At 56.8% G+C, this 25,392-nt stretch overlaps 2 protein-coding genes across 2 annotated transcripts; one reads left to right on the top strand and one right to left on the bottom strand.

The window, feature by feature from the left end:
- Positions 1-25: 25 nt before the first annotated feature.
- On the bottom strand, positions 26-14,160 carry VOLCADRAFT_94562 (uncharacterized protein; the record flags this gene model as incomplete). Its single annotated transcript, XM_002953711.1, has 13 exons — positions 26-189; positions 709-1,446; positions 1,771-2,418; positions 4,094-6,470; positions 6,872-7,192; positions 7,649-7,759; positions 8,569-8,601; positions 9,020-9,109; positions 9,818-10,338; positions 10,672-10,759; positions 11,852-12,652; positions 13,433-13,732; positions 14,047-14,160. 13 exons carry the CDS (start codon positions 14,158-14,160, stop codon positions 26-28), a joined length of 6,306 nt encoding a protein of 2,101 aa, XP_002953757.1.
- A 4,258-nt stretch (positions 14,161-18,418) lies between these two features.
- Positions 18,419-23,763, top strand: VOLCADRAFT_82466 (uncharacterized protein). Its single transcript, XM_002953783.1, has 5 exons — positions 18,419-18,464; positions 18,793-19,012; positions 19,737-20,563; positions 21,252-21,378; positions 22,243-23,763. Exons 1-5 carry the CDS (start codon positions 18,430-18,432, stop codon positions 22,588-22,590), a joined length of 1,557 nt encoding a protein of 518 aa, XP_002953829.1. The 5' UTR covers positions 18,419-18,429; the 3' UTR covers positions 22,591-23,763.
- The last annotated feature ends 1,629 nt before the right edge of the window (positions 23,764-25,392 follow it).

Here is a 25,392-nt window from a genome sequence, read left to right as displayed (position 1 = left end):
ATGAGCTGCGCTTTGTAGACCTGGATTAGGAAACAGAGCATGTCACATTGCCTGAGTCGCTTTGTAGATAGCCTCTAGGCTCCTCAGAGCCCAGCCACACGAACTGCGCCAAAGACCCCTTTTGAAGCCTCGCAGCCACAATCCTGACAAGGGGGTGGGCGAGGGGCACAGCCAGATATCCCCACACCACTGTGGTGAGGAAAGGCATGTGTGCAGATGCCTGCCATGATTGTCATGACGCTAATTTGTTGCTGCCCTGTGACAAACTACACACGACGTGCGTATAGGCGTTCATGCATGCTGCAGAGGAAAGCCAGAAGTCAGTTAGGGCTAGCTGCTGCTGGAAAAGCACGATAAGTTTGTGCCAAGCAGAGACGCCGACCTTGCAAATGTTACGCCCTGTGCACGATCGGTCAGGGGAAATGCGCACGGGGTGGCACATGCTAGCTGCCACGTCAGATGTGGCCCTCTGAATTGCAACCCGCATTGCGAATGCTCAAAAGGAGGTATGGTAATCTCCAAAGGTGAAGGTTGCAGGAAACAACTCACAATGAAAGGAAATCTTCAAACGGTTGCAGTAGTAAAGCACGACGCGGCCTGGAAGCGACTAATCGAGAATGTGCAAACAAGTCAGCAAGGAAGCAAGACTGGAGTTACCCTACAGTACTCTGCTTGCAGATGATGAAATGAGGTGCACACGTCACTGACGTCTAGGTAGTGCCAGCGCCAACAGTAACAACCAAATGGCCGCCATACACAACGGCCGCAACTGCATATGCAGATCCCCTAGCAGTTGCTGTGCAGCGTGCCCCGGGGCCGCTGCCTCCGCCCCCCGCCGCTTTCCCCTGTCCCCGGCCAGCATGCCAGGCAAGACGACAGATCCCGCCGACGACGTAACAGCACCGAAGCAGACCGTAACGGGCGCGGTAGGCAGCACCGATGCTGAGGGATCTAATATTGGGCGGTTATGGGCGGCTGATTCGGCCTCGGCCAATGCAAGCAACGGCGGGCCGTCGGACGGCTGCATGGTGGCGTCCCGGGAGGGATGACGGGGCCTGCCGCCGTGTACGGAATCGTCCGGCAGCTGATCAGGCAGTGCCAGCGCTTCGTCGCACTTGCACCTCACGAAGCGCGACCTCTCATCTATTGCTGTTGCTGCTGTAGCTGTTCCAACGGCTGCGGAGCCTGTGTACGGCACGGAACTTGTACGATATGAGGACGATACTCCTTGTGACGGCAGGGACGAGGAGGGGCCGGAACAGACGCCAAAGCTGGTCAGCTGGCCCGAGGATAACCCCCGCCGTGAGGTTGCTCCGAGCGAGTCGGCCTCCCGACAATGCGGCGGGACCTTCGGAGGCGTTGGGACCGGCTGGTGAGGTGAGTTAGCTCTCAGGCACAGCCGCTCAGTCACAGTAGTGCAGGAGGGTGCCTCTGGGAAGCCGGTATCTGGGGGTTACGGGGTGGGAGGGCAAGAGGGCAGGCGGGTAGGAAAAACGAACCACCGTATCAGGCACAATGGTTTCCGGCGTCAAAGGCCAAAAAGGCCCTAACTACCACCTTCACCTTCATGGCCCGCAGGTTTAACAGGGGGAAAACGGATTCATGTGGATCCCAGGCATAATAGCTGCCTTGCAGGGTGATTTTTCATTTCTTCAAAATGTTGGGATGCAACAGGGGTATCGTACGGGACCGTGATGATCATGTTCTATGGGTTGGTTGCACTCTTGGAAACGTAAAGTGCTGGAAAAGTTAGTGAAAGTGGGCACGCACCTGACATGGGCCTGATTTGCTGCCGGACGGCTGATGTACTAGCCAAAGCAGTCGGCTCCGAAACCGCTTCGTTACCGTGTACGGAATCAGTAGCTACAACAGTAGGGAAATGGCGAGCTGTACGTGGGATGGCCAGGTCTTGCTGCTGGGAACTGAATCCACCGCAAAGTGCCCTGACAGCTAGGACCCGCTCGTTGATTGCGCGCTCTTGAGATGTGGGTTGGGAGGTGGTGTTTAGGCTGTCAGCCGGCTCTTTGGATTGGCTTGCTTGGCGCGCGGCTTCGAGCTCCAGGGCTGTCGCGGCAGCGTCGCTGCCATGATGGCGGCATTCGTCAGGCGACCGTGCTGTTTCTTGTTGCAGGTAATATCCGTCGCAGTTCAGGATTGTGAGGTAGTGCGAAGGCCGAACCACGAGGTCGGGAAGGCTGGCCAGCGAAAGTCCAACGAAGTCGTGCTTGCTGTCCCAGCTGCTCGTGGTCGAACTGCAAGGGATGTTGAGATCGCTGCTGGTAACCCCGAAGGCCAGAAGGTCGGAAAACGACGCCGAACCGCAACCGTCTTGCTGTACATTGCAAGGCAATTTTCCCCCCGGGCTCGCAACTGGGATTCGGCGTTGTGAACCCTCATCAGAGTAGCCAATCTGTCGATCTGCCCGCATGTAAGTCCCGTAAGAACCAGTTTGCGATGTCGCATCAAGGTGCTCCAGCCGGCGCGGGGAGGACCGGATGGCGCTGTCGGGCTGCACAGAACTGTCTTCGGACAGATATGACCCTTTCAAGCGCATTCCATCCGGCCTGCACACGAGATTTTCGTTCGTACAGCCGCTGTAGCTGCCGGCGAAGATATGCCCGTCTTCGCGTGAGATCAGCTCCTTTTCGTGAGCGCCATTCACGTGCAATCCTGGACTAAATTTATCTATCATAATGTAAATATGATGATAGGGTTTATTATGGGCACGATACTGATGGCTCGAGAAATCTTTTTACAACCACCTCCGTAACGATCAGTTCGTTCAGTCGTTACAACTTGTATGTAAAGTGTGCACCAATGGTTATGCAACTTCAGCTGATCATCCCAATCGAAAAACTTGAGCGATCTAATATAAGCATCTATGATAAAATGGCAACCCCAGTTTCGTCAGGAGTACGTAAGCGGAGTCCTTACGTAAATGGCCGGAAGCCCTAATTCCCCAAAGAATTCATAAGACTTCCCACAATTGATTTCAACAGGAATCTGTCAGCAACAACTCTCTGCAAACCAAAAGCCCCTGCCGAATGTTGCACACCAATCAACTAGGGTTTCCTAATTTCCACTTGCAAAGGACCAGCCGTTTGCTATGAAAAGGCTTCTGTGCGAGATCTGGCTTAATCCATGGCGAGTACATTTCTTCATTAATGCTCGACAAAAGTCTTTGGTAATGGAGGCCTCGGATCCACGCCAGTGCAAACCTCCCAACGGTGCACACGTAAAACATTTTCCATCTGGACCTATAACGAGGGAATATCCCTTGTAGTGCTCTTCCCCCAGTTCCCTTCGACTTGATTTCAGCTAACAAGCCAAAAATTGAAGTCAGCTTTTTCTTCTGCCCACGTCTGCATGCGTATTGCGCGCCTTTACACAACAGACGACATCCAGCACACAACCCATCAACGCTAACAAAGCAACCGCTTGCATGGCCAATCATATACTCCATGAAAATTTATGCGCTTCAGTCTCGAGTACGTACAGGTTGCGCAACTGTTGCTATTTCCGCTCCTGGCCACCCCTCGCCTGCGTGCCGCTGCCGTCAATGCTCTTCACGTCGTCCTCAACGTACCGCCCGCATTCGCATAACCTGCACGTTGAACCATCTTCCAGGCTTTGCGCCTTCATCCTGCCTTCTTACCGACCCCTCAATCGCCAGCTTCCCCGTTCGTTCCCCTGTTCCTCACCCCCTTTCCCCTTACTCCCTCCTTCTCCTCACGCGCGAGGCGGAATAGATCTGAGCTGTGCACACGGAGTGCACCCGTAAGGCCCCAGTGCCCCAGTCCCAGTCGCTGCCCACGTTGTCACTGCCGTCACCGTTGCCTGCCTTTGCGACCATGACCATCATGACTGCCGCCGCCGCCGCCGCCACCACCGCCACCGCCACCGCCACCGCGATCACTCCTTGTACCACCCTGCCTATCCACGCCTACCGGGTTACGGGCTTTCTTGTGACTTTCGCTTTCGAAGGCGACTTTAAACCAGTCGCCATCGCTATTGTTGCTATAGTTGCTGTCGCCGCTGCAACTATTATTGCCGTTGCTAGCCGACGCCGCATCCTTTATCTCGGCATCCTTACCGGCAGCCTGCCCGTCGTCCAGGTTACGCTTGGCAATGCTGGCATAGCTGTCACTTTTGTTGTTGTTGTTGGTGGTGGTGGTGGTGGTGGTGGTGTTGGTGGTGTTGGTGGTGTTGGTTATAAAGGACGCGAGCCCGCATCGCCCCTGCTGCGCGTGCACAGCAGCAGTCGCGGCGCCCGTAGAGGTGTTCCCTGGCGGCGGGGCTGCCGGGCATGCGGTGCCCGAAGGCGACGACGACGACGACGACGACGGCGACGGCATCCGGCCCGCCGTGGGCTTGGCAGGGGCAGCAGCCGCGACGGTGGCATAACTCCGCATCGCAGGCCCAGAATGGCTGCCGGCGGGGATATTGGCGGTGGCGGCAGTGGTCCCTGGTGACACATACACCGCTGGCGGCGACGGCGGCGGCAGCGGTGGCGGCGGCGGGGCCGACGGCGGCGGGACTCCGGAAGGTCCGGACCTGTTCTCAGCTTGCTTGCTGGTTCGAGGCGGCGTGTGCGGCGGCGCTGGGGGCTGTGTCGCAGTAGCGGGAGGAGGCGCCCCCGGTGACCCCGGTGACTCGCCTCCGGGCTTGGCGGTCTGGGAGTCCGGGACGTTAGGCTGCGGGACCTGTGCCAGTGTGACGAACTGCTGGTTTGCAGGGGCATTATACGCGATGGTGGTGGTGGTGGTAATGGTGGTGGTAGTGGTGGTGGTGGTGGGCGTTGCCGCTGCTGTGGCAGGCGCGGCGGAGGCCGCCGGCCGCGTCGTCGTGGGCCCCATCTGTGAAAGAGACGCGGCTGTCGGGGCCCTCTGAGCCGAAACCAGTGCCGCGGTTGCCGTACCCGCTGTCGACAGGTCGTTCACGTGCGAAAGCGCATGGGCCGCTTTCTCGTCGGCAGCACCGCCTGCTGCACCCCGTGTCGGCGCCGCTGTCGGGGCTGTAGCAGCTGCTGGCTGCCTGCCGCCGCCGCCAGCCGAGACTGCCATCAATGACGACGACGGCGACGGCGGCTTGGCGTCCACCGTCGAGGACGCCGCCGCTGCCGCCGCCGCCGCCGCCGCTCCGGTTTCGTCCACGCCTGTCTGACTGCTGTCAACCGCTGCCGCTGGGTGCTTTCCGACACCCGTCTTAATCACTGTCTTCCGCGCCGCCATTTTTACTTCTGTTACTGATGCTACTGATGCTTCTCCCGTAGCCTCGCTGCCGCCGGCACACACGCTTGTGACCGCCATATTTGCCACGACAGCTACCTTGCCCTCAGCCGCCGCCTGCTGAGTACTAAGCAGCTCCGCGTTTGATGCGGCTGCTGCTGTCGCTGGTACGGCAGCCGTTACAGCGGTCGGAGGCGCGCTCGTCCACGTCAGCACTTCCTCCTGAACCGCACAGACAGCGCGACCCGCCATCACGTCGTCGTACACTGCGCCGGGCTTTACGCAGCACAGCACGTGTGGCTGCCTTGCCGCGTGATCCTGGGCCTCGCTGGGCCGGCCATGGCTACTGAGGAGCTGCTGCTGGTGCGGCGGCTGCGGCTGCGGCGGTGGCGGCGGCGGTGGCGGCAGGGAAAGGGAAAGCATTTTTGCATTGATTTGAAAGCTCGGGTCAAAACGAGCCCCGTTCTCAATCCCTGTGGAGGACTGGTCGTTTGCAATCTTCGGACACGCCCTAAGCCCTACGGAACTGGCGGCAGCGGCGGCGCTGACGGTGGCAGCAGCTGCGGCCGCCGCCGCCGCCGGGTCCGCCGCCGGCGATACCGCCAGCCGCAGCAAGGGATGCGCCGCGGGCACGAATAGACCAACCAGGACAGCATTGTACGACAGGACCCGCAAGATGCGAACTGCTGCTGCCGTCGACGGCGCCTGCAGCGGCTGCCGTACCCCGCACAGCCCCTTCGCCGCCTCCGTCACGACATCTTGAAGACTTGATGCAACGAAGTCCACAACGTGACGTACAGCCGCCTCCGCCTCCGTTGCGACAGCCGTGTTCCCGTTGCCGCCACCGTTAAGCCTCAACTGCACGGGACCGCTCCCGCCGCTTGCCGTACTCGCCTGCTCCTGAGCCGCCACGTCCCGTACGACGTCATACCATCGCCTGGCGGCGTGGCTTCGGAGCAGCGACTGCAGGTTCCGCTCCTCGGGAAGCAGTGGCAGCGGCCCCAAGTGCCAGGACCCAGGAGCGGACTCCGCAATGACCCGTGGGTCGCCTCTCTGCGATGGCACCGCCGCCGTCGCCGTCGCCGTACCATGCCGTACCCGAAGCGCGCCCTGTCCTAGCCCCGCGCGGCAGATCAGTCCGGTAGTGTCGGACCAAAGTTCCCGCAGCAGCCAGAGCAGGAGCTGGTGGCCGATTAGGCGGCCGCGGACATCGCCGCGAGGTATCTGTACCTGCATAGTGACCTGCGCGCGGGTGCGAGGTCGTGGTCGTGGTCGTGGTAGCGATCTTAACACAACAGCGCTAAGCTACGTGTGGAAAGATATAACTAACAAATAAAAACATGTTCCGGCGGATCGCGCTGGAGGTCCAAAAAGTGGCAGTGCCATGCGGCGTCTCTTTTGTCTGCATGTAAAACGTTTACTAATTCCTACATAGCAAAAGTTTTTCCTTTACAATGTTTTGAATTTATGATAGATGGAATATGATGATAAAAGGTAACAATTCACAAAATGTGTTCCGATACAGAAATATGAGAGTTACGCCCAATACTAGTACTGGCTAGTACTATAGTACTAGTACGTCTCTCTTCCGTTGCCTGATCAGGCACCGCCCGACTGCCACCATCGCCGCCATCGCCACCTACCATATCTTCCAGGTTCAAAGCAAGATCGTACAGGTGCTTCTTCAGCTCCGAAACTCCGAAACCAATTTCCTGATCTGCCCCCACCCGCAGACGTGATGCATCGAGCCAAAGAACCGGCGGTGGCGGCGCTGTTGGCGCGCGGTAACCTAGGTCGGGGCGGTTCAGTTGGAAACTACCGCCACCGCCGCCGCCGCCGCCTATAGCCCCCCCTCCCCCTTTTTGTACAGCTGAGCCCATCCTCCCCCGCTCCTCCTCCTCCTGTTGTTTCAGCTGATGCTCCAGAAGGGACAGCTGTACATGGAGGTCATCCACATTGCCGGTCTGCAGTACACGAGTACGGCATGATGGGGCGTGCCGTTGTCTCGTGCAAGGGAGATAAGCGATGTGATCTGCCGTACCGGGGCCGCGGCCACCAATGCTGTACAGCAGAGCAGTAATAATAGTGGTGGATGTAAAGCGCAGAGAGAACCAGGACAAGCGGAAAGGCACAGCACCTGCTTTCATTGCCGCTGCACATTGTATAGCGATGTGTGATGCTGATGCCTCTACTCGCGCGCTCGGCGGATTATACATCAGTAAATACATCCGCCCTGCCTCTCTCCTCCCTTCCTCTGCCCGCCTGGCCGTTTGCCCAGCCAAAAACACTTGTGACACGGGCACGCGTCCTCTAATACACCCATACACGTTCGTTCGTTCGCGCTGCATGCTTCGGATGTATGTACGACATGATGTCCATTTTTATTGGATGCGTACACGTGCCGTACGGCGCACACTCACCAGCTCGCTGCATCGCTCCTGCAGCTCGTCCCGCTCGTCCAGGAGTGCGGTCACTTCCTGCTGTACGGCGTGCAACTTGCGAAGTACACTGGTGTGCTGAGATCTTATTTCCTATCGTGCCGTAAATGTGATGTGTGTACGGCACGGATCACCAAGGGGTGGTCAGGCAGGTCGGTCGGTACTTAGCGACTGAAGAATTGTGGGAAAACAAAAATCTGGAAAATAATATCAAACAAATTGTGCTGTTAATGTTGGAAAAATACTTCCCCGGTATTTAACCACGGGGAACGCGAGGAGGGAGCAGCGCTTTTCCCGTGTTATAGTTACAGCCTTTTGATCGCATCATCCGGCGAGTCCGGTGCGGAAGTTGGTGGCTGGGAAACCGGGTTGATATTGACATTTAGTGGGTGGGAAGATAAGTAGGTAGGTATGAAATTAGTGGGTAAAAGTTAGTGGGTCCTCACACACACACACAAATGATTTACATACATACATACATACATACAAGGGTTTGGCACCACTGGTAAGGCGCGACCATTGCCCCCGGGAGATCCCGGGATCGATACCCGTAAGGGTCAAAAGTTCTTCCAACGGTGGAAGGCATTGCGCCTCTAGTTTGAAGGACGGTGGTGACCTGTGATATTGGTAACCTGTGAGCCGACCAGGAACGGAGTTGGGCCGCTGTCGACCCGGAAGATTCCGTTGGACGCTGGTGGTGGGTGCGGAGCCTGAGCGTTCCACTATGAAGTTGACTAGAGTGACTGGATGAGGGTGCCTCGATTACCGGGGAAGCCGGGTTTCGCAGGGTGGCTGCCACGGGCGCAGATACACCCCCCTGTTTCACACATCATACATCAGCATAAAAGGTTCACGCGACCCCAACCCGACCCAATCATCCCCTCCTCGTCGTCACCTCCCACCTGGTTTTGCCGCTGCAGCAGTTGCACTTCGCCCTGATTGCGAGGATGGGCGGACGCGTGAACGGGGGCCGAGTGCGGGTGGGGTGGGTGGGTGGGTGGGAGATTATATATGTTATCATATCTTATAAATATGTACATGTATGTACTATACATTTTATCATATCTTATAAGATATGTAGATGTATGTACTTCGCAGCCGACTCCGTTGGGCTCTCGGCCTAACACACAGTCTCCATACACTCCCCTCCCCTCGCTTCGCTCAGATCGTCAGCCAGAATATATTACACACAAAATACATGTTACCCGAGGTCTGCGAACCCATTTTGTCACGTTCCGGCGTGGTGGATGAGCCAACCCAGGCAGTTGCCAAACACCAACGGCGCCCCCCCCCCAAAACAAAAACTGAACGCCCGGGCGATCTGGGGAACTGTGAGGTGCTCCCTACCCCTACCTGCAACCTCCGCTCCGAAGCCGTTACACGAGTCGACTGGTTCCGGAGCTGCGTAATCTGCTGCTCCTGATTCCTCACCAGGTCCTTTAGCTGTGCGTGAGCGGGCAGAGCAGGCGAGGGGGGCGCGGGAGGGAGGGGCGCGGGAGGGGGGGGCGCGGGAGGGGGTTTTGCCAGGGAAGGCCGGGAGATGGATGCCTTGCAGCTCAGCCACGGCAGCGAGCGAGGGGAGAGCAAGCGAGAGGAAGGCACATGTGATGTGATGTGATGTGATGTGATGCTGCCTTGATGAGCGCCCCGACAGCAAAACATGCCTATGAAAGAAGTCCTCCAGGTGTTCGCCTTTGCATCCGGGGAGGTGGGAGAGGATATTACGGCAGTGCGGAGGGTGTTGCATGTCCAGCGGTATCCAGCGGGCGACGGGTGTTACCCCCCCACACACACACACACCCAGGTACGGGCCGTGTTGGCTGATGGCGCAGTCGAAAGGAACGGGCAAACCATTCGCGGTGCGGGGACCCAACCGGGGAGCGGGGACCCGTCCACAATATCAGGATGGACCGCTTCACCTGTAGTATAAGTAAAATCGCTTTTCGTGACAGCCGCATCGTCCACCGTGTGCCGTACACCGAACACCGTACTGCTGCTACTGCCGTTGTTGCTGATGTCGCTCCTCCTAACCGCTTCCGCCGTTCGCGGCACTGAAAGCCCAGCCATGCGCCCAGCCTAACAGCCACACATACACACACAACCTCCCCCCCACACAGATATACAGTAATTTCCGCTCATCAAATGACCTACCTGACGCACGTGATCCTCCAATTGGTCGCAATTCTCGATGACCCTAAGCTTATCCCGCTGTGCCGTCTGGGTCTGCCGATTGGCGGCTGAGAGATCCGCTTCCATTTGGCGAAGCCGCTTCTCGATATCCTGGAGCTTCCGGACCTGGGCTCGCGGGGACTCGAGCCCCGGGTGGCCTGCCGACACCGGCATCCCCCCCGGCGGTTGCGAAGTGAACGGACCCGACGGTGACGCAGCGCCCACTGCACCAGCTGCGTATTGCCACGCCGGCGCGGCTGCCGACGGCACCGACAGACTGCTCAGGGCCGCGACGGCGGCGGCATGTACGACATGTACGATGCCGTCGCCGGTCAGCCCAGCTGTAAGGCGGTCTGCCGCCGCCGCCAGATCGCCCTCAGGACCACCCATTTCGACGACACGATGGGGTCCAGAACCTGCCTGCTGACTTGGCGTATGGTAGTGGGCCGAGTCGTGCGGGGAATCTGACGCATTTCCGGCCTTGCGGCCTCCGGACAGGAACTCTGTGATGGAGGTAAAGGCGGATTTCAGGAATCCTCCTATCCCTGTCCCCCTCCCCTGATTCCCCTGTGGCTGCTGCTGCTGCTGCCGCCTCTGCGGTTGTACCTGCGGCTGTAATTGCGGCTGCTCCCTCTGATTAGAGATAAGCACCTGCTGCTGCAGCTGGGACTGCGACTGTGGCTGCTGTGGGCCCTGTTGCTGCTGACACCGTTGCATACGCTCCTGCGGAGACGGCAGCGACGACTGCTCCCGGGGGGCCGGCAAGAGCTGCCGCGCCGACTGCCGCACGGACTGCTGCCGTAGCAGCTGATGCGGGTACCACAAAGAACGATCACCTGGCTGTTGCATGATCGCCGGCGGCGGCGGCGCCGGCACCGACGGCAGCGATTGTACAGCACCGCCGTTAACCCGATCCTGCTCGTACTGTGCGATTGAGGCCAGGTCATCGAAGTGGCCGCAGCTCCCGTGACGGCGTCCACTTGGCGCTCCAACAGCAGCACGGCTTTCGGAGTGAGTTCCCTCCGCGCCTTCAGGAATGTTCGCATAGCCGCCCTGAGCATCCGCCGACCCCGTAAACGCCGTACCAGTCGTACCAGTCGTACCAGTCATACGAGTCCTATCAGTCGTACCCTCCACGGTACTGCTTTGGACCAAGCCGCCGCTAGGCGGCGAGGTTGGCACTGAACTCGTGACCGCTAACGTCCTGTTGTGCGGCTGCTGGTGCAGCTGGTGCGTCTGTTGTTGTTGTTGTTGTTGCTGCTGCTGCTGCTGCTGCTGCCAATGGTGTTGTTGCTGTAGTCCCTGCAGGTGCTCGTCGCGCTGCCGCTGCGACCCTGACTGCGGTACGACATTTGGAGACGCAGCAGCAGTATCAGCAACAGCGGTAGCAGGGGTTGCGGTCGTCGCAGTGGCAGTGGCGGTGGCAGTGGTGGTGGTGGTGGTGGTGGTGGCGGCCTCAGTCGCTGGTTCGTCGTGAGTCAGTGATGAAGGGGCCAGGGCACCGCTACAGACGCCCTCTAGAGACAGGACGACCGCCGGCGCGCCGTCAGACGCCCTACCTCCGTTTGTGCGGTTGCCGCTGCGGTTGGCGCCATCGAACACGGGATCGCCAGGGAGCACCTCATCCTCTGCGGTTGCCCCCACAACATCCCGGCCCGCGCTCAAAGGCTCAACGGATGCCGGCGGTTTGAAACCCGGCTGAAATTGGCTGCCACCATCAATGCTGCTGCGGCTTGCGCCGCCGCCGCCGCCGCCGCCGCCAGCAGGGCCATCGTACCCAGCTTCCTCCACCACCCGCCCTGGAGTTGTGGACGACGACACGCTCCTAGTTGTCGTACCGGTAGCAGGTAGGTCAGTCCCCTTGCCGCCGCTGCAAGCTTTCCGCCCATCGCCTTCGTCTCCATTGCCTCCATCTGTACAACAGCCGGCGAGGCTGGCGGCGACTGCGGTCTCGGCCGCGGCCGCGGCCGTTGCTGTAATACCTGCAGCCGTATCCGTTACGGCTTCATCTCCTACCAGATCGGTTACCAAGGTGCCGGGAATGCTCAGTGCCGCCGGCGACGGCACAAGACCTCGGAAGTCCCGGGCGGCGAGCACACTCGGAGGCGGCGACGTCTGGATTGGCCGCGGCTGTGTCCCAGTAGTGGCGTATTGTGACCCGTGGGCCTGTGGTACCGTCCCACTGGCTGCCAGATGACCGGCACCAGATGACTCGTCTGCGATGCACGGCTGCGAACGCAATTCGAGTTCGTCCTCTAGCTTCACTAGCGGCGGCGGCGGCGGTGATTGCGGGCGCTGCCCTTCTGGAGGCGACGCGCTGACGCCCATGTCCGTACACCTCCCAACCCCGGCGACTGAGCCGCCACTAGCCAACAGTGCAAGACTGCCTCGCGCCTGCAACGCCGCGAGCTGGGTATCACCAGCCACTGCTTCTCTTTGCCCGGGTACTGCTGCTCCTGCTGTGGCAACAGGAAGCTGCCAGGATGGGATGTACGGCGCATACACGTCCGCCGTGCCACCTCCGGCCGACCCTCCCGCCGTGCCCTCGAACACCCCGATGCTGCCCCGGGATATCACGGCTGTTGAGCCTCGATGGCGCTGGGCCATGGAAGGTTCTCCGGAGACCCCCGCCCCCACAGCCGCCGCGAACTGCTCTCCGATTGCAGCAGTGCAAACGCGCTCGCGCTCATCTCCCTGGAGGGACGAGGTGGCACCAAGTACGGCGGAGGCCGCCGCCGCCGCCGTCGCCGTAGCAGCAGCAGCAGCAGCCTGCGTGGCCGAATGCGGCTGCTGAAGGCCTGCATTCCTGGATATGAGCTGGGTGTCAGGAGCGGAGAGGACAGGCTTAACGGCAGCGGCACCCGCAGCCATCACGGCGACGTCAGCACCGCTGCCGCCGCCGCCGCTGCCGCCGCCATCGCCGTTGCCGCGAAGGCTGGAGTCGCAGCCGCCGCTATCACGCTCCACGGAACTTGAGGATGTCGATGAAGGCGTCCAAGACCTTAGAGAGCCTATAAGCTCATGGCTCGTAGGAGCAAATTCACTGCTGCTGCTCCGTAGCTCTAAATGCTGCTGCTGCTGGTTGTAGTGGTTGTGGTGGTGGTGCTGCTGCTGCGGTTGCTGTTGAGGGGTTTGTGGACCAGTAGTCAGCAGTTGCGTGTGGCAACCTGGCGGTGTATCAAGGGGTGGTTGCTGCTGCTGCTGAGACAGCTGCTGCTGCTGCCGCTGCTGGGGCGACGACGGGGCCGCTGGCGGCAGCAGGTGGGTCTCCGAGAGACATGGGGCATTGGCCTGCACCTGGGCTGGGTTAGCGGCCCCTACCTGGCCAAAGTCAGCGAGGCCACGGCCAGGTGCGCGCCGTGAGTCCACTGGTGGCAGCTGCTGCGGCTGCTGCGGCGGCTGCTGCGGCGGCTGCGGCGGCTGCTGCGGCTGCTGCTGCGGCGGCTGCTGCGGCGGTTGCTGCTGCGGTTGCTGCGGCGGTTGCTGGGGCGGTTGCTGGGGCGGCTGCTGCGGCGGCTGCTGGGGCGGTTGCTGGGGCGGTTGCTGGGGCGGTTGCGAACCAGCCAACCCGGCCCTTAGGCCACCAGAACGAAATACCGGATGATGCAAGGAAATAGCGTCCGCCGACAGGTCCGAATGATGCTTCGGCACACAATCCTGCCGTCGTTGCTGCGCCGCCGGATCGTCGTACATGGTCGGAGTCGGAGACTTGTGGCGCTCCACAGACCTACTACGTGTGGCACTCAATTGCTCAATCCCAGAGCTGCAGTAGAAATCGCTGGGAGGGTGCAAAGGCGCAGCAGCGGCCGCAGCTGTGGACGGGTTTTGCGGCCCTGGGCTGTCCAGCCGTGCGCCGCACAACCCGTTGTCGCGAGCTTCAACAGTACTTTTTGGCGCCTGCTGGGTGCGCGTGGGTGCCACATGGAATTGCGCACTTCAGGAACAGTTTGGTGAGGGGGACGGGGGAAAGAGTTGTGCAACGAAACACACGCGGTGCGTGCCGCACAGTAGCTAGGCAGTAGCTGGGCAGTAGCTGGGCAGTAGCTGGGGCGCACACGCCCCAGCGCGGAAAAGAAGTGTGTCGTTGCGCGCGGCTGCTGGCAAAGGGCGTGTGCCGGACGGGAGAGAGAGTGAGACATACCGCAGGTGGTGAAACGATAGCATACACTATAAGTAGAGAGGATGCGAGATTGGTAAAGCTACTTTCATACCTTTGGCGACTGAGAATGTGAACTTTGGTGGCGATATGTGTTTTTGCCCAGAGGGCCCTCAGGCTTTTGCGCCATCTGGAAAATATTACGCAGCTTGGTGCTGCAGCTGCCCATCCAGAGCGCTTCCTGTCCGGGGACCCTCCTGCAGGCTGCAGGACTAGCGTGACCTAGCTCCGACTTGGAGCCCCTCTGCGTCTACGAATAGTTGCATGCCTTCCACACTAGCCGAAAGACGTAACGGTCAGAAGGGAAGCGCGCTGGAAGATTAAGCTGTTATCCTTCCTGAACGCGGCCTATCTACCTGGCGCAGTCCAAGACGAGAACCGCGTTTACTGTGTAATTACGATAGAGGGAACCTTTGAGGAAGGCTTCAAACTTCCATAGCAACTGTCCAACGTTGGAACCCGTGATACGCCGTGACTCGCCGTGACTGTGTGCCGCTGATGTCCTGTCAAAGCCACCAGGCAAGATATTTCCTCTAGGCAGAGCCTCCAATGCATACCGGTAATTTCATCCATTTTCATCTTGTACAAAGATCATATTACGTTACGAGGTAGAGCGGAGTATAGCGCGTTCTGAGGGGCCAAAAAGTGCGCGGTGCGCCCACACGGCATATGCCAACGCGCGCACACTTCTAAGACAGGGCTCTATCCGCCATGTAATCTATGGGAACCCAGGAAGAGCAGATTGCATACATCGCTGGCGTTCCGTCTCGCCAACTGGCGCCTACATCGACGAGGGGTTGCGGAAAGGGGATTACGGAGATGGAAGGAATAAGTGAACATGTACCTTAGTCCAACCACGCCACACGCCAAACTTTTCCTTGGGGTTCGGAAAGTCAAACGCTGCTTAAAGACGATTTAAGCGTTCTTCTCTAACATACCAGAGCCGTGGCAGCATGCTGCCATGCCTAGCTGGCCGGACACGCCCGAAGCCCGCGGTAGTCATCCATGGAGGGCATCGTTATGTTGGGTGATCAATAGGTTAGGTTGGAAGTTTACAGAAACGGGCTGGAGGTTGTCAGTTGATGGTGGTATCCCAATGTTAGGTAACTCTCTCATGTGCGGACACATAACGCAACGTGTATGTGTGGATCTCTTCGCTGGCGGTCACGACCCGTGGGTCGGAACACCCCACACAACATTCCCACCAGGCCATGCTGATTATTTCTCAATTGTTTCTGCGATAGTAGCCAACATGTCGTATCACCGCATTGGGCAGCCTCTCCTAGGTGCCTGGGGCGGCTGTCGTGCTGACGCCATCAACTGGGGATACATAACGGGGAACTGACCTCCTAACAGTAGGCGGCCCGGAATTTGGATGCCTTAACTTGTAATGAAACGGCTTTCCCAGTCAGTGTTCAGATACATCAATCGTTGCCCTTGTGCTGATGTTCGGCTCTTCTGGCACCTCAGTAGCAGGTGCGTGTGTGCAATCCACGCATGCCAAGAGCTTAAGAGACACAACGGGGCCATATGCATGTGAAGCAGCCGCTCAGGGTACCGGAGCAGCGGGGGGACCCCTCCTCGGGGTATCGAAACCTGGTGGCTGAGAACCACGCCCGGATGCTGCTTCCCTGTAATGCGGTGTAGAAGCTCGTTCACCCAACCAAGGTTTTTAACAGCCGTTGCTCCGCGTCAAATGGCTAACTGGTGAACCAGCCGCGGTAGGCTGTATTGCCTTAAATGGAAGCGAGCTGTAGTCTCATGTGCTGAATTTCCGCAAAACCCGGCAGAGGGTTAGCAATTTCTAAAATTTCGGATTGTATCCTGCTTGTGTGTGTATGTGGTTGTTGCAGTGGGCTCCAGACTCACGAAGAGTAGGGCCAGCGGGCCAGTTGGCCGTACACTGCACTAGAGACTATTATACAAACTAGAATGCCACCCAGATGTGACAACGCAAGTCAATTAGACAGCCAAAACCGCAACCAAAGGGAAGGCTCAGGACTGAAAGTACGGCGCATTGTCAAGCTAGCGGAAATGGTTGCGAGATGGTGGTGGTTTGAGAAGCCCTGCACATTTGTATCGCGCATCGTATTCCCACGCCGTCGGCCAATGGACACGCAGCAGGCCGCTGTCGCGCCGCATGGGCAGAACGTCTTGGGTCTCTGCCTGCCCGCTCGGACGGCGTGTGGCCCATTGAGCAGCCGTAGGGTGTTTCGCTGCTATACGTTTCGGCGCCTGAGATCAGATGGGCAACAGAGCGCGAACGTGCAGCCAGTCGGTCCCCCTTGCCATTTCGCCTCCTAACCGCCAAGACGCGCTTTTACCATCCGTCAACGAGTTCCTTCAGTTTGAGAAGGTCAAATCAGAAGGCTACGCCCAACAGGGACTATACCGTATGCATTTGCGAATTGAGCTGCAGTTGTCACGCACGAGATGCATGCGCGAGTGCATCACCCAGCCTGTCATCCAATGTAAAATATGAAGGTGATGTACTTATATGCGTCGGCAGCTGGTGCGCTCAGTTGCGCACGGGCTCGCTTCACCCATCGGCGGCTTAGGAGGCACATAATGTAGAAGTCGCCCACCATGCTAATCATGCTGACTTAATGGACGAACCTATTTACAAAATCCGTGTATGAATGGGGCATTTTCCTAAAGCGCTCTATGTAAACAGCTTTGTATGCCGGGGCTAAACCGAACACGTGGCGGATATGCCAACTATATTGAACAAAATAAAGCTGTAGAAAACAGCACCAAAAGGATACAAATGCATTTATAGGTTGGTTCGTGAATCCCCTATAATTTGTGGTGCCTGATTTGCTATACTGTCTAGCCTTATCATTTCCACATTAGAACCGATTGCTGAATATGGCAAAGCAAAACTATATCCAAACTATATGGACCAGAAAAATGCACGAGAACGGGATAACACTTTTCAGCCCGTACATTGCAAACAAAGACGAAGCCAATTACAAAGAAAACAACCTTAAGAGTTAGATTTCCATTGGAGGTTTGAGTTCGTAGTTGCGGATTCATTGCGCCTTCGCCGCCCTGACTTCTTGCTCGCCCGCCGGCCAAGCGATATCCTCGGCGCGGCGGCGTCGCCCACCGTGCCGCCCCTTCGGCCGCCCACCACGTAACCCTCCGCCTCGTGACTGTGACACTTGTTGCACCCAGCCAGCTAATTATTCCGTCCACTCTTCGTTCTGATCGGAAAACGTTTTTATTGAAAAAATTAAATGGATGTCAGTGCCATTCGCAATGGACACTGTAGTCCTGTCATATAATGGGCGCGCGTCCTACCGCTGGGTTCTTACGTCTTCCCATGCCCTCTGTGAAATGCATTTCAATTTTTCCAAATCGTATGTTCAAAATTTGTACCTGAGCTTTTGTAGTCCCGTCTTCAGGGTGTGAACGTGCGTTTTATGCTTAGCTCTTCAGTCTGTCTCCGGTGTCCAGAGCCCAGGGGAGGTAAGACTGGGCTGGCCGTTAATCAAATCCTACCCGGCTCTGACCATTCCCCCACGCATCGACTTCCTAGACGTAGAGATATGCATAAAACCTCAAACAGGCAGGCTTCAGTAGACGTGTTTGCCGTGCATCGTGCCGTGCTATTAGGATGGAACAAGTACGGTAGCGGGGCATACATATTTAGTGCCGTGCATGTCAAGTGACTCGTTACGGGGCGCTAAGAGCTAAGTACCAAAGCTTCTACTAGGAAAGAAAAGGTGAATGCTGGCCCTAACTGCTCCATCGTAAGCGCTTCGCATCTGTTAGCAAAGCAAGTTCGAATGGGCAGCGCAACCATATGCATGCATGCATGAGCCTCTACCCGAATTCGCGTCAATACTCTGAATGCCAATGCCGCTTTAACGCCACACTTTTCGCAGCACTCATTACACGTGCCAAAACACATAAAAAAAACCTTTGCCAAAGGGTCACCATTACCAGCTACGCCCATCGGGGGCAGCCATGTATCATTGGCAAGCAGTGACACGTTACGTATTCCATCTTGCAGTTTCAGGAAATCTGATTCTCTAGCGATGGTCGAACAATGAGGACCTGTTTAAATTAGCTTATGCAGCTCACTGCCATCCTGACAAAGGTGTTTTTATTCCAGGATTCTGGGAAGTAAAAATGTAACCATGCAAACAGGCAAGGACGACGATACTATAGCAATCGACCTTATTCGACAAGAGTTGTGCGCGCAACCCAACAATCTATCAGATGCTTGTATTTTATAAAATTGTTATTTAATTTGGTTTTTTGGAAGGCCCACCGTTACAAGCGCCGCCCAAGTGAACCCTGATTTTCAGTACAGTTCAACCACGCAAGGATCCAACTGTTCGCCAAACGCCGGCATTGGCAATCGAACAATTAGCCACAAATATAACTTGCTTCCGAACCATTTCTCACAAGTACTTGAAAGACAAGCAAAATGAAGACAGTCATAGCACTGACCCTCCTATCCTTGTAAGTGTGGAGCTTTTGCACGTTCTGATTTATGCCTTCCATACATATCAATCTTGTGCATTCATGGATGTCACTACATTAGATACTGGGTCGCCTGATAGCAAGAACCTCATGCCTGTTAAAGCCGGGCGTCTCACAGCTCACACAGAAATTCCCACCACCAGACGCGTTTGTTATGTCAGAATCTGTATCATTTCCCAAGGCATATCATTATCGTCTGCCAGCGACTTTGCGATTTCTCTGTCTTGCCGGGAGTTGGCGAATCGTCGAACATGCTTGGTCGAAGTGCCGGCCCCCCTGACCTTGGCTTCTGTTCTCCGTGACGTAGGGCTACGGCGTTCGGCCAGGATCTTGGGCTGCGTGCGGCACAAACGAACCAATTCAGGGAGTTTCCCTACTGCCAGTGCCAGAAGTACCCTGCAGCTTACACCCTGTCACCTTTCATCCGCAAGGGCACTACGAACACTTACTGCACCACAGTAAAGGTTCTCCTTCCGACCAACTGCACAGATTACTGCTGCTTAAAGGCCGACGCGAAGAAGCTTGAGGTACGTCGATGAACATGCCTGCTTATAGCTTCCTCGGCGACCCAGCAATAGCTGTATATACACTGTTGGGAAAATGTGAACATATCAGATGCTGAATTCCATCCTGTATTGTAATGCATCTCAAGACTTTGGCTGTTTTTCAAAGATTACGAAAGTCAGTGGTCCCTAAACTCCGGACTACGTCCTGCTCAATCAGTCTGCTAAGGTTCCTCTCATAAGAGGAGCCGATCCGGGGTTCTAGTATTAACACAGGAACAACTGCCTAGCATGGTTGTCAGGCAGTATTACTTTTCGGATAAGACACTGACTTTCGTGCCCTTGTTTCACGTTCTTATTTCTGTGACGATAGGATCCTGCACTTCTTGCGAGGTGCCTCAGGAACTATGCCAACTGGTCCCGTAGCTCACCTAGGTCTTTAGGATTTTCGCATTCCATGGACAGGAAGTGTTCATTATCCGCGCTTTTGGCATGCGTATTGCAGCTTGAGTTTCATACTATAGGCCTCGAAGGATAAATGAGCATTACAGCTTGCACGGCAAATGGCATCTGTAAACCTTTTGCTACTGTGGATAGGGCCCTCCAAATGCTCTTCACGATCATCCATCCACATCTACCTGAAATGGTATTTGCGGTCCTAGCTGTCCCATCACATATATCTGGCGATCCCCTTTTTTACCGACTCCATGCTCCCGGGATGGCCCTCGCACCCTTACCGCCGTTTTAGATCGATGCCAAGGCGGCGTGCAACGCCCCTGGCGTCGTCCTCTCGGCCACTTTGAATGGTGTTCCCACGGCCATCGCCCCGAACTTTGAGCTGGCACCACAAGGGTTTCCCGGCTCCACCGTCCTGAAGCTCACGCAGCTGGGCCTCAACCTCACCACCGCTGATGGCGCGGAGATCTGCATCACCCTGGGAACTAACCGCGCGGGCAAGGGTTGCACCAACCTGGAGCAGCTGTGCGTTCCGCCCCCCGGGGCGCCCGCTGGCGCATGCTCGGCCGCGCTGTTCAGCTCCAACAATGATTGCTGCCCCTCCCTACCTCCGCCGCCACCGCCTCCACCGCCTCCACCACCAATTACTCCAGGCTTCCGCACCTGTGACACGTGCGTCACTTTCTCACTCGTAGCAGGCCCCACCGCAGTATTTCCATACAGTTTCACCCCGGCGCAATGCGATGCGTACGCCAAATATGTGTCCGCGGCCTTCCTGAAGACAGCGAGCGCGGCTAACGCAAGCATATTTAAGAACTTTACCCTGAACACTTGCACAGGCAACAATGTCACTATCTGCGGCAAGTTCAGGGATGCCAACGGCGCATTGGTTGCCCCATACGCTGACGCGCTTGTGGCTGAGTTCCTCAATCTTGTGGTGCCCGGCGGCGTGGCACCGCCTTACCTCATCGGCCACACGGTTACGGTCACAATCGCAAGCCTGGAAGGCACAGCCACCTCAAGACGGCGGTCACTGCTTCAAACATCCACCATGATCTGCCCTGATGCTACGACAAGTGTCGCTTTGACTCCGCCTCCCGTCGACTTCCCGAAATGCATGTGAGATGCTTCGGTACGACTTTACTATTGCCGGAGGCTTGGATTCACGTATGGAGAGTGCAGAAGTCCGCGCTTGCTTTCCGTCTAAATTGCTGTTTGTTACCTGCCTCTCGGCCTTTATTAGTTACCATGCGGGCCGCACAGTATAATTGCTGGCTGCATGGAAGCGGTATCAGGGACGGTATGTGCGGGCAGTTCCATGCCATCATGCCTATCAGGAGGAACTCCCTCGACTTGTTGCTGTTGCTTGACCCAGCAAACTGCTCAGGGACTAGCGGCACGTCGTCAATGTCTTGTTGGACGCTAGCCTGATGCTCATAGTTCACTCCGTACCAGTCGTACCATCCTCCTTGAGGTCACCCCATGAAGCTGACCGTAGACGTTAGACAGGGTGGATGGGGGTATTGAGGCCGCTTCCACGGCAAGCGGACGGTGGGGTATGAATGAATGTGCTCTATCTGTCGCACGTACGGCTCCCCCCTACAATTGTTTAGCTAAAGACAAGCAAGCGCCACAGCATGTCGCCCGGCTTGCACAGCCCCGTATGTGCGGTCGGCTGTCCCGTCCATTACGTCGTCTTTGCGTGCAAGGTATCTGCGATTGTGTGGCAGACGTGCTGTGCACTGACATCCGTCTGCCCTCTTTTGACCCCCGTCCACCGCCTCGGCGATCCGTGTCCTGGCTGCAGCTGCGAGTTCAAGCAGGGCACGACACCTTTTGCTGCCTTCCCCTTCTACACGACTAAGCCGGGAAGCAAGCCTCTGCGCACCCAGTACTGCTTCACATTCGCGGTTATCTCGCCGTCCGTGGTGAGTGTACCTTTTTTCGGGTAGCTTACAGCCGCAAGCGAGCTTAGTTGTCTATCCATTAGGATCATTCAAGGCATTCAACGGAGGCGCTTCACAGCAAGGGGTTTCGCGTATGTTTTACACATCCTGCATGCCATTCTATAGGGGTACACCGTTACCGCACGGCTGGGTCTGGGTGTGAGTATGGCGCATGGTGCAGGGTGTATGGTGTACAGCGGGAAGGAGCGTGATAAGGGAGGAGACATATACATGCACGCTGCTTTAACCAGCTGCCCCACCCAGCCCAGTTTGGCGACCTGCAGTGTAGTGCGCGACAGCAAGCGATCAAGTAAATTAATGTCTTCCACGTTTACAGTGCATACTGGGCGCCGAAAAAGGCCTCTAGAGATGCTGAGAATGCGTTTTAGCGTGTTTTAGTAACTAACAGGGTGCCGTGTTGTACGGCAGCTACTGCACATACGAAGGGGGGTTACGCTGCCGTGGAGCATGCCCCATGGTGTTTTGCATGCAGCTATCAAAAGTAGGATCGAAAAAGATGAATGAGGAGGACGAAGAGATTGTGTAGGGAGGCGCTGAATACAAGCACGCACGGACTCTATGGGCTCCAGCAATCTATCTTGCCTTGAGCAATTACCCTTTGAAAATGTTATCGGACTTTCCAACAATGCTTGCGAAAATCCAACAAACTCGCTCCGGGGCCTGGCATTTTTGGGCGGCTGCGTGAAGGCCTGCATGCGCAATAGCCTCCGGAACACTGGCGTGTAGCACTGTTCCCTCCACGCCTTCGATTGCAACCTGTCGTCTTGCTTTTTCCACAGCACCTATGTGGAACCTCCATTGCCTCCATCACTTCTTTCCTCTTGTGCGCAGGGTCCCTGCGCCAACGCCACCACGTTCTCGAAGGCGGAGTTCTGGGCCAGCGACGCCCTGCGCCGCAGCCTTAGGGGATTTTATGTCAAGCCAAATGGAGCTGCCAGCTACACCTTCCTTTCCCCAACTTGGGGCGCTGTGGGTGAGGACACGGTGCGCGCTACTCCGCTGGACTGGACATTGCAGCTGGCAAACGGTGCCGAGATCTGCATGGAGCTGGACAGCACCACTTCCCTGAACGACTTCTGCCTGGGTCCCTACACCAACGCGTGCTTCATTAACATCTTTGACCCAACCAAGAAGTGCTGCCCGATGTACGCGTCAATTGGATCGCCATTCGTCCCCTAAACCATCCATGTAGAATGGTTTCCCGTGTGGGCCGTGTGGTCGGCACACATGGAGACCGGCAAGGGACATTGGCGGTGTGGGACGGGCGTGAATCGGAGCATAAAAATAAGCGACTACCGAGAGGTGACTGCACGCGTGCGGACTGCAGGGGGCCGGGGAGACCGGTTGGGTTCGACTGCGAAACTCGTGGCTCCTAAGGAATGGTGTCGTGGCCCGACAGTGGTAATATGGGGCTTGTTTCGGTTGCTTGGTCAAGTGAGGCGTTTGCTTCGGCGTGGAGCCCCTGGCAGCTACCTCCCATCCCGTTCCTTGCATTGGACAACAGCCACTTTAGGAAACACTATTAGGAACGCAGGATTCGCGTATGTCCATATTAGGTCGGTTTGCACTTCCGCTCGTACCTGCAACGAGCTTCTTGTTTAATACATTAAGTTCTGTTACATATACATTAAGCTGTAGTGCGCGGCGACGGCTTCCTAGCTTGGCCTGTTCGGGACGTTGGTGTTGAACCTACGTTGGGGCCGGCGCTGGTTTCCGTACAGTAGAGGTGACGTGGACACTGGCTGAACATGCTCGATGTAACTGCTTTACGTCGGTCACATGCACTTTCATGTGTGACGGTCGTCTCCATGCCGTTGCGGGTGGCGACATGCACACGCTTAATTGTTTTGAAGGTCGTACATGCTATATGGAAAGTTGACAACCTCGCACGGTGAGTAGTGTCGCTAGCTGTGGTCACAACCCGGCCGGCTTGGCTGCGCTTGGCTGCTTTTCACGTTCCAGTTGCGAACGACTGCATAACTGGATTTTATCGCATAACTTTTTGCTGTATGCTTCATGGAAATCTGAGCGAATTTCGACATATTGCGCATCGTGTCAGCCCACATGCTGATGAAGAAATGTCGTACAGATATGGCGTGATGTACTTTCGCCCGCTATGTCTGCTTGGACTCGCTTGCTTGCATTAGACCTTTTCGCATTATGGGCTTGCCGCCTGAAATTACAGGGGGCCCATCAGGGGGTCGGCTGGGTGCGTGCAAGTTGAATGCATGCTTCCTGTGTATGGCCGTGCTCCGCTCATGCCACCCAGCTCGCTCTGGCCCATTTCCATCCTGGTCTTCTTGAATCTCTTGTACGTAACTTTTTGATATGTAACGTTTGGATTCAACCCAAGGCATTGATGGTGGCAGCAGTAACCAAATATGTGCCTGTTCTTAGCAGCATTACCATGCGCACATAAACACACGCACACGGGGCATAGTTTCAGTAATCGGAATCTGCATTCTGCTTCTCATGAATGCCAGGTTTTGCAACAACACTATTAACACAATTTCATACTGAATGAACACACCCTCATGGACGCGCCCGCACCACACACACGTCACATGCGTGCGCGAGCCACGCACACGGACAGCGATGGATAGCGACGGACAGCGACGGACAACTACTTGGCCTCCGTCTGTTGCCTCAATCTGTTTGTTTGGAGGAGCTGCCGCAGAATGGTCGCTTTTTCTGCTGCTACTGCTGCTGCTGCTGCTGCTGTCCAATCGCGAGACGATAACCTGACACCTACCTCGTTGGAAACGCAAGATCGGATGGAACGGCGGATGGAACGGCGGATTCCAAAGCTTAATTACACAGCAAACGTGCGCAGATCCATTCGAGAAAAAGGTGCTGGCCAGGGCGCATACATGGTCGTTGTTACATTTTGTTACCATTGTTGAACTCCTTGCGCGCACGCGCGGTGCGGGTATGTAATCAGGTGCTCTCATAGCCTCTTCGCCGTCGATGGATGAATATCAGCTTTGTGGGCCATGCGAGGGGCCAGACAAGGGCCCCCGCATAATCTTGACATGCGTAGAATGTGAACGAATATCCTTCTAGAAATCAGCAAGTGGAGCATAGACTTAGGGGTACCAACACATCATTCCCCCGTCATTAAGAAGGGAGCTGCCTCTCCTGCTATGATGATTGACGGGGTATCGCTGTGAGCCGTCCCACAGTAATCCCACATCGGGTTATCCGATTCTGCCAGGATATCAATACCCACACTGCGAGCCAGGCGGGATGTAGGAGTGGCTTCGGCACGCCGCACCACCACCATTTGTTTACCCTGCGGCACTTCAATGCTGAGCATGGGCCAGCGGAGGGCATCCTGGAATCTCTTAAAGCAAGCTGCACAGGAGTCAAGGCCCGCGTGAAGATGGGTGACAGGCTTGGACCCGAATTTCGATTGGCCGTGGGTTTGCCGCAGGGGTGCCGTTCAAGTGTTACACTCTGATTCAGACGCCTGATTGAGGTATGTTTGTCCACTATAATGATGCACACACGACACCAAATGTCTCCTGCGCCGTCCACAGTGTTGGACAGGCCTACGAGGCCTTAGTGTGTCACTGTTGGGTGGGGGCGAGCCCACTGACCTGCATTTCGACGATAATGCATCCCTAGTGGCAACCGGGCATGAGCGAGCACAGTGCTTGCTCGGTTTTCTAGATCATCACTTGTCAGGCGACTGGCATGGCGGCAAATACTGTTAACAAGTGTGAAGTGCTTCTATCCTTGGTGACCAACGTGCGAGCGCAAGCGGCTCATGGAGACAGCAATGGTTTCGTTGGGTGGGACTAGGCTGCGCGTGTTGACCGTACCGTACTAAGGTCGGGCTGCAGTGCGGTCCGGGACAGCGTTTTACTGCCTGCACGAAGCAACTATTCGCCGCGGGGAGGCGAGCCACGTTTGGCCTCGCCGCAATGCACCGCGGCAAAAAGGTTACTAAGCGCCTAAGCTTTGCATGGGCCCATACAA

This window comes from Volvox carteri (genome assembly GCF_000143455.1).
Source record: "Volvox carteri f. nagariensis unplaced genomic scaffold VOLCAscaffold_38, whole genome shotgun sequence".
NCBI lineage: Eukaryota > Viridiplantae > Chlorophyta > Chlorophyceae > Chlamydomonadales > Volvocaceae > Volvox > Volvox carteri.
This window is presented reverse-complemented; position numbering and strand designations above follow the sequence as displayed.